The sequence below is a fragment of the Hyperolius riggenbachi genome, chromosome 12 (assembly GCF_040937935.1).
Source record: "Hyperolius riggenbachi isolate aHypRig1 chromosome 12, aHypRig1.pri, whole genome shotgun sequence".
In the NCBI taxonomy this organism is placed as follows: domain Eukaryota; kingdom Metazoa; phylum Chordata; class Amphibia; order Anura; family Hyperoliidae; genus Hyperolius; species Hyperolius riggenbachi.
This window is the reverse complement of record NC_090657.1, coordinates 217,842,598-217,851,287: the sequence shown is the minus strand read 5'-3', so window position 1 is coordinate 217,851,287 and position 8,690 is coordinate 217,842,598. Positions and strand designations below refer to the sequence as shown.

The 8,690-nt window shown below is 44.4% G+C and overlaps 1 protein-coding gene across 2 annotated transcripts in view; it reads right to left on the bottom strand.

The window, feature by feature from the left end:
- Positions 1-322: 322 nt before the first annotated feature.
- MFSD6L (major facilitator superfamily domain containing 6 like) overlaps positions 323-8,690 on the bottom strand; it is a 28,867-nt gene continuing 20,499 nt past the window's right edge. For both annotated transcript variants that reach the window (XM_068262555.1, XM_068262556.1), the window contains exon 2: positions 323-2,290. In XM_068262555.1, the coding sequence (XP_068118656.1) occupies positions 362-2,257 (1,896 nt within the window). In that variant the 5' untranslated portion in view covers positions 2,258-2,290 and the 3' untranslated portion in view covers positions 323-361. The remainder of the gene's footprint in view (positions 2,291-8,690) is intronic.

Sequence of the window (8,690 nt, the reverse complement as noted above, 5' to 3'; positions counted from 1 at the left end):
ATGACAGATCTGCACCATGGAGGAATAAACCAAAATGGGGAGCAACAACCGACAAGCTTGGCAACTAGATATAACGACCTTTTTTTAGGACAAGAAATCTTGGAAGAACTCACAATCCCTCTATCAAGTGGTGGATTTATACCTCTCCAATTGGCTGGTCCTGATCAGTGTACACAGGAAGGAAAAATTAGAAAAGAACACACGATCGTGACTAGCTAATCAGAGGAACACAAACCGATCACTTCATAAATTCATTGTGTGTTTCTACATAAAGCCACCCGCGCACAAAAGACTTTCTAAGGAAGAAGAGATCCTCTCGAGGTATGATGAGAACTGTTTATTGGCAACAGTAATTACTAGGCTACCATATTTTATTTTCCTCTTTCATTGCCTTGACCAGCCAGTCCCGTTCCTGCTCATCCTCGGAGTCACTCATATCACTGTTATCCGGGGCAAGAAGACGAGAGTAGTTTATTTTCTTGGTTTGAGGAAGTTTGGGTTGGATCACCAAAAATATCAAAATCCAGGCTGCTACACTAACGCTACAGGCCTGGAAGAGGATAGGGAGGCTAAAACTGCTGATAACAAAGCCACCAGCAAAGCTGCCTACGCTGGCTCCACATTGGTGGGACAAGCAATGCAGAACAAGCTGAATAGACCTCTCAGTCCCTGGAGTAGCCACATCGTCCACTTGGGATTTTACAGCCCATAAAAGAAAGCTGCTGCTGAAGGCACCCAACATCTGAATAGGCAACACGGCCCAAGGCGACCACAAGAAGGAATAGTACAACAACTGGATTGCTTGACAGAACAGGCCAAGGGCCACCATCCACTTGAAGCTGAAGGTCTTCATGAGTTTATATTTAAGAAAATAAAGGACTATTTCAGAAAAGAGTGATAAGGCCACAGAGAGTCCCATATAAAGTTCAGAGCTTCCAATGTCCTGCAGTTGCCAAAAGAGGAAATTGTCGGCCGAGGACCTCACAGCACCCATTATGAAGACAGTCAGGGACAGGAGGACAATATGGCCATCACTGCCCATGAGGCCCAAGGCTTTGAAGGTCTTGCTGGTATGCTCTGTGGCCTTTGAGACATGTATGGGATACATTGTGCCTAAGAACAGGGTTATGAACATAAAGGCAGAGTAAGAGTAAAAATGGAGGTAGACTCTGGGAAGGCCCAGAATTGAGAAACAGTTTAGTTCATTTATCAAGAAAACAATGGAGCAGGATCCAAGGCAAGCCCCCAAATAACGCCATATCCAGATTTTGTCATGCCTGTCTGTTGCATCCACAAAGTCCAGGTATTCATAAAGGCTGTCATCTGCAGTCCACTTCAGTGGGGAGGCGAACATTTCCCAGATAAGCACTATTCCCAGCACAACCAGGAAAGTCTTATGTTCGAAGTCCAGAAAGGGTTCTGTTTGAAGAAGGTTTCCGTTCAGATCTCTTTTCTTTGGCACAAGGTGTCTAGAGGCTTTAGTATGTGGAAGCAATTTGACAGTAGAATCATTTAAGTCTTCATGAAGACCTTGAGCTAAGGAACTTTTCTCAAATGAGGAAGAAGCCCCAAGTTCTAGGCTAGCTGACTCATTGGTCCTGGTTTTATGGTTTGGTTTGGCCAGCCTTTCTGCAGCGTGCATTTTCGGCAACGTTTTGAATGTGGTGGACGTTTGTGACTGTGTGGCTGCATAAGAGGGCTGAGAAGTTGTAGTCACCAAACCTGTTAAGATTTTAGATGGAATGTCTGTCTCTATGGCATAGTCTGCAAGCACTTTCTTTTTGCTGTGACTTGTGACCCTGGTTGTCGCCAATGTAGTTACCCGAGGAGCTTCGGTCAACATCAAACTTGCGTTATCCTCAGGCCCGAACATTTCCATGTCCAAGACACCTGGCGTGGTGAGTCTGTTTTTGGATGGAAGACTTGCATTGCAGAACCTGAAGACCAGATCATGCTGTAATGGTTGGAATATGGTAAGGGCTAGACCAGCTCCAGCTGAAAAAAACAAGGATGAGATGATGATTATTCTCCTCTTGCTGTTGGTCTTGGCCACAAAGGAGCAAAATGGAGCCCAGAGAGCAAACACAATGTGTTTTGCCCCCATTATAATGCCCACCAGGGGAGGGCTCAGTCCGAATTGCCGCAAGATGATGGTCAAGAAGGGAAAGATGCAAAAATTCCCGACATTGTGGAGGAAATTGAACAAGCTGGCGATAACCAGGGCTCTGCTGACGTCCCATTGTTTGGGGCCGCTCATGGCTCCAGTTCGATAGGGCCACTTCTAGGGGACCTTTAAAGAAAGAAAGACAGACAAAGTCAAATTACCAAAGGCAAATCATGTCACCTGGTCATAAACACATTACAGTAATTTACAAACAATGTTCTGCAACAAGAACATAGTGATGGTCATGTCTAGAACTCATGGACAATCATGTGATTTGTTGATCAGCTGATAGATTTGCAACGCTCTGATTTGCTGTGATCACATTCTGCACATGATCATGACTAGCAAATCAGAGACTTACATATCTATCACCTGACCAAACTAATCATGTGCTTCTCCACGAGTTCTCCTAGACATGACCTTCACTACAAGAAATACACCTGATCTAGAGATATGGAGGCTGGTACGACTGACTCTCTGGCTATAAATGTGGCCATACATCTACCAATTCTGCGGCCCAATCGACTATCCGTCAGATAATTTTATCGAATCGGATAAAAATTGGTGCCTCAACAAGCATTTTTCGGGGTAAAATAGGTCAATGTGATCGGCGTTGCCTGCCTGGTCGCCCCACATGTAAATGGCGGGGAGTTTCAGTAGCGGGACAGATGAGTATTTACACCTGGGGAGACATTTACATCTGAGGGGCAGTCAGGCTGGATGAGGCGCTAGGCCGATTCCTGATAGATTTCATGTCAACTGACGTGTTGGCAGAAGAGCTCACACTCTCCTATCTGCTGGTGCTTCTACCCATCCCTGCCAGGTGCTCCTCACTGTCTCTTCTCTCCCAGAAGGGCCTGTGTCAAGTGTCAAACGCTAGAGGAAGAACACTAGAGGCCTCTAGAGGCAATGTAAAGTACATGCCACCAGACCTTTAGTGTTTATCATGTGACACAGGCACCACAAAAGAGAAAAGACAGGGAGGAGCGTCCGGCGGGGATGAGGAGAAGACAGGTGAGTGTAAGCTCATAGATAGGGGAGACCTGTGGGGCCCAGCAGGCAGTGTGCCGCTTCACAGATATTCAAGAGACTTCATGCTGAAATTGATTGGGAAAACGTCTGCGGTGTATGGGCAGGCAACAAATCTCTCTCAAATCAGATTTGATCAGAGAGAGATCTGTCTCTTGGTTGATCTACCCATACATTGCTAGATGTAGCAAATGGCAGTTACCGAAAGCACACCGGAAAAGAGAGGGATATGGAGGCTGCCATATTTATTTCCTTTTAAACAATACCAGTTGCCCGGTGTCCTGCTGATCCCTCACACACACCTGAAATCATCCGAACTGCATGCTTGCTAAGGAAGCAATGCGTGTAACTAAGGGAAGGCACGCTCCTCCATAGCAGCGAGCGTTGCTATGTAAGGCGTAGCAATGTTTTTTTTGGTGTTTTTTTCTTAATCCCTAGTTAAAGGGACACCGAGCGGGGGCGCCACGCCTATATGAAGAGGAGTATACACTCACTGCCCCCTCTCTTAATCCCTCTGCATGCCAAGATGCCCGCTACTCTATTGAAACCACGACTCCTACAAAAAGTCGCGCTGTGATCCGGAAAATGACGTCTGCGGGTCCTTACAATTTCTTCCTCCCCTCTTCCGCGTGGCACGCGTCATGGAACTATGATACGCAGGAGAGGATAGGGGAGGACAGTCAGAGACATGACTATGTACTATGTAAAGTGCTGCAGGAGATGTCAGTGCTATATAAATACATAGTAATAATAGTAGTAATATAATAATATGGTAGGACATTAGACTTATCACTATAGTAGGATTAGATTGTGAGCTGCTCTGAGGACAGTCAGTGACATGACTATGTACTCTGTAATGTGGTGCAGAAGATGTCAGTGCTATATAAATACATAGTAATAATACAGTAATAATTATACTAATAATATGGTAGGACATTAGACTGATTATGGTAGCATTGGATTGTGAGTTCCTCTGAGGAAAGTCAGTGACATGACTATGTACTCTGTAAAGAGCTGCAGAAGATGTCAGTGGTATATAAATACATAATAATAATAATAATAATAATAATAATAATAATAATAATAATAATATGGTAGGACATAAGACTAGGACTATGGTAGGACTAGATTGTGAGCTCCTCTGAGGTCAGTTACATGACTATGTACTCTGTAAAGAGCTGCAGAAGATGTCAGTGCTCTATAAATACATATTAATAATAATATGGTAGGACATTAGACTATGACTATGATAGGATTAGATTGTGAGCTCCCGCGAAGACAGTCAGTAGTGACATGACTATGTACTCTGTAAAGTTCTGTAGGACATGGCAGTGTCATACAAATACATAATAATAATATGGTAGGGAATTAGACTATGACTAGAGTGTGAGCTCCTCTGAGGACAGTCAGTGACATGACTATGTACTCTGTAAAGTGCTGCAGAAGATGTTAGTACTTTATAAATACATAACAATAATATGGTAGGACATTAGACTGTGACTATGGTAGGATTAGATTGTGAGCTCCTCTGAGGACAGTCAGTGACATGACTATGTACTCTGTAAAGTGCTGCAGAAGATGTCAGTGCTATATAAATACATAATAATAATAATATGGTAGGACATTAGACTATGACTATGGTGGGATTAGAGTGTGAGCTCCTCTGAGGACAGTCAGTGACATGACTATGTACTCTGTAAAGAGCTGCAGAAGATGTCAGTGCTATATAAATACATAATAATAATATGGTAGGACATTAGACTGTGACTATGGTAGGATTAGATTGTGAGCTCCTCTGAGGACAGTCAGTGACATGACTATGTACTCTGTAAAGTGCTGCAGAAGATGTCAGTGCTATATAAATACATAATAATAATAATATGGTAGGACATTAGACTATGACTATGGTGGGATTAGAGTGTGAGCTCCTCTGAGGACAGTCAGTGACATGACTATGTACTCTGTAAAGAGCTGCAGAAGATGTCAGTGCTATATAAATACATAATAATAATATGGTAGGACATTACACTATGACTATGGTAGGATTAGAGTGTGAGCTCCTCTGAGGACAGTCAGTGACATGACTATGTACTCTGTAAAGTGCTGCAGAAGATGTCAGTGCTATATAAATACATAATAATAATATGGTAGGACATTACACTAGGACTATGGTAGGATTAGAGTGTGAGCTCCTCTGAGTACAGTCAGTGACATGACAATGTACTCTGTAAAGAACTGCAGAAGATGTCAGTGCTATATAAAGACATAATAATAATATGATAGGACATTAGACTATGACAGGGATTAGATTGTGAGCTCCTCTGAGGACAGTCAGTGACATGACTATGTACTCTGTAATGTGCTGCAGACGATGTCAGCGCTATATAAATACATAATAATAATATGGTAGGACATTACACTATGACTATGGTAGGATTAGAGTGTGAGCTCCTCTGAGGACAGTCAGTGACATGACTATGTACTCTGTAATGTGCTGCAGAAGATGTCAGTGCTATATAAATACATAATAATAATATGGTAGGACATTACACTATGACTATGGTAGGATTAGAGTGTGGATTTTTTATTAAAGTAGATCAAAAAAAAAGATAGCATACACAAATAATAAATAGGGTTAAAAGGTATGCCATCATAAGGCTGAAAAGATAACTCCAATGCATTCAACATCAAAAAAAATAAGGTATGCAATAAGCACAACAATCAGAGACAAGCTTTATCTCATGTATATACAGAAAGGAAACAAAACACTTGTATTGTACCATAAGCAAAAACAACTTCATTACATCAAGAAAACCACACTGTACCGTATCAGGGGAGACACCATTCATTATCATCCATACTAAAAACGAGACTACCAGAAAAAAAAGAACAAAAATACATACAACATAAACCACCACCAAAGGACAAAAAATGAAAAAACAGCACCAACACACACCATACACACCTCACACATACTATGGGACTTTTACGCCCTGAAATACCCAGCAACATAAGACTGAGGACAAGACACTAGACAAGACAGAAACAAAAATAATACCCAAAGACAAAACAACACCTCACCTACACATAAAGAGAAGCACAAAGGGATGTTCCCTGTGTGCCTGCGGCCAATACTTTAAAAAACAAGAAAATCAAAATCTAGAGTGAAAGGAACGAGACAGTAAGCTGCACCCAGGAGAGACTTCCACCAAGTCAAGGAGGCCTGATATTCTGCCATGCCAGAATCCAAGCCCCTCTCCCCAGTTTCTTCCTCTCCAAGTACCGAATGGTTCCCACCTCACCGAGAATAGTGCTCACCACCACCTGGACGGGCAAGTCTTTCTTCCTAATAGCTAGATCACACCGTGCTAACCATAAGTGTCTCCTGACCACTAGACTAACTATATATAAAGTGCACAAATCATAACCCTGGCGCTGATTAAACGCTCCATAGGCCCACTCGGCATAACCAAGATGCGCCAGAAACGGGATATTCAGGACCCTCCCCACCTGGTTGTACACTTCTACATTAAAAGGACACGACATCAAGAAGTGGTCCATGGTCTCCTCAACAGCACACCCCTGTCGAGGACAACCACGTTCCTCCACATCTCGATACTTCATGAGCCCTCTAACGTAAAGCTTGCCCTGGAAGGTAAGCCAGGCGATGTCCCACAATTTGTTCGGAATCCGCGGCGAGTTCAATAAACGCAATCCCTCCTCCAAAATTGTGCCTGGGCAATCCCTCAAGGCCAGTGAGTCAGGAAAATAGGAGTCCACCACCCATGCCGACAGGGCTTTCCTGTCGACCGATTTGATGTTCTCCACTGTCAATCCCCACTGCAACAGTTTCTTCAAACACGGCAAGACATAGGCCGGGAGGTAGCCATGACGTCTCCTCAGATTTTTCACTGGGCCACCACTCTTCCATTCCCCAAGGTAAGGCTCACACCAAGTCTGAAAGATCCCTACCCAAACAGGCGGGTTCTCCATTAACATACTACCAATATTGTGTTTGATAAAAATTAAAGAGAAGAAAACAATTGGGTTGACCATGCCTAGGCCACCCTCCCGCCTATTTTTATAGGTAATATTTCTACGCACATGGTTTAGCTTGTTTCCCCATAACATCTGGAAAAACAAGCGATTGACCCTGGTATACAGGGATGCTGGCAAAATCGTGACGTAACTGACATACAACAATATTGGTATCAGGTAAGTTTTGATCAGGTCAATCCTTTCTCTATAGGTCAAACTCCAACCTTTCCAGCGGACCACTTTCCTGTCGACATCTGATAGTTTGCTAACCCAATTTCGCAGGCCATAATCGCCTGGGCCAAATTTGATGCCGAGAATCTTGATTTCATCCTGAGGCACGGGAAAAGATCCGGGAAGTCTAAAGGACTCTCCATCTTTGCCCATCCAGAGAGTTTCACACTTATCTGGATTGATCTTGGAACCAGATGCCAATGAGTACCGGGTGATCTCCTCAGCAACCACCAACGCCTCCTCTGCATCCGAGACCACCACAGTGACATCATCGGCATATGCCACCACCTTCAAAGATAAGCTCCCAGAGATGCCCATCGGAACCCTACCAAGCATGCTGCCCTCTAGCCTTTTCACGAAGGGGTCGATGGCGAACACGTACAGCAGGGAACTCAGCGGACAACCCTGGCGGACCCCCGAGCTCACCTCAAAAGGCTGGCCTATCCATCCATTGATCAGCATAAAACTCTCAGCCTCCTTGTATAAAGTTCGCAGTCAATCTACAAACCTCCCCTGCAAACCGTACACAGTAAGTAATCGCCACAGATACTTGTGATTGACCCGATCAAAAGCCTTGGACTGATCCAATGTCAGCAGGTACCTTCCCCAACCTTCAGCCCTGCACTGCTCCAGGACCTCCCGGACAGCTAACAGTGCTGAGAGCGTGTTCCTTCCCACAACCGAGCAGTGCTGATGGCAGGAAAGTACATCTGTCACCTGGGACAACCGCCAGAACAAAATTTTCGCCAGGATCTTCCTGTCGACGTTGAGAAGGCTGATGGGACGCCAGTTCTCAATCATCTCCGGATCACGACCTTTTGACAGCAGGATTATCGCAGATTGCCTCATGGAGGGTGGTAACTGACCCTCAGCAAGGCAATCATTAAAAGCTCCAGCCAATTGGGGGGCCAGAATGGACACGAAAGCCTTGTAAAACTCAGCCGTCAGTCCATCCGGACCCGGGGTCTTTTTAGGCGCAAGGCCACCAATGGCTCTCGCTACTTCATCTGCGGCAATCTCCGCTGTCAAGTCTATGGCAGAAATATCAATATCTCCCAGACTTGGTGTGGAATCTAAGAAGTCTTCCATCCCTGTCTGGTCAAGTGGCTTCTTCCCAAGCAGATCAGCATAAAAATCTCTAGCGATGGCCAAGATCTCCGACCTGGACTTTGCCAGAGACCCCGAGCCATCCCTGAGACCGATGACCGTCTTAAGTGCTGAACTTTGT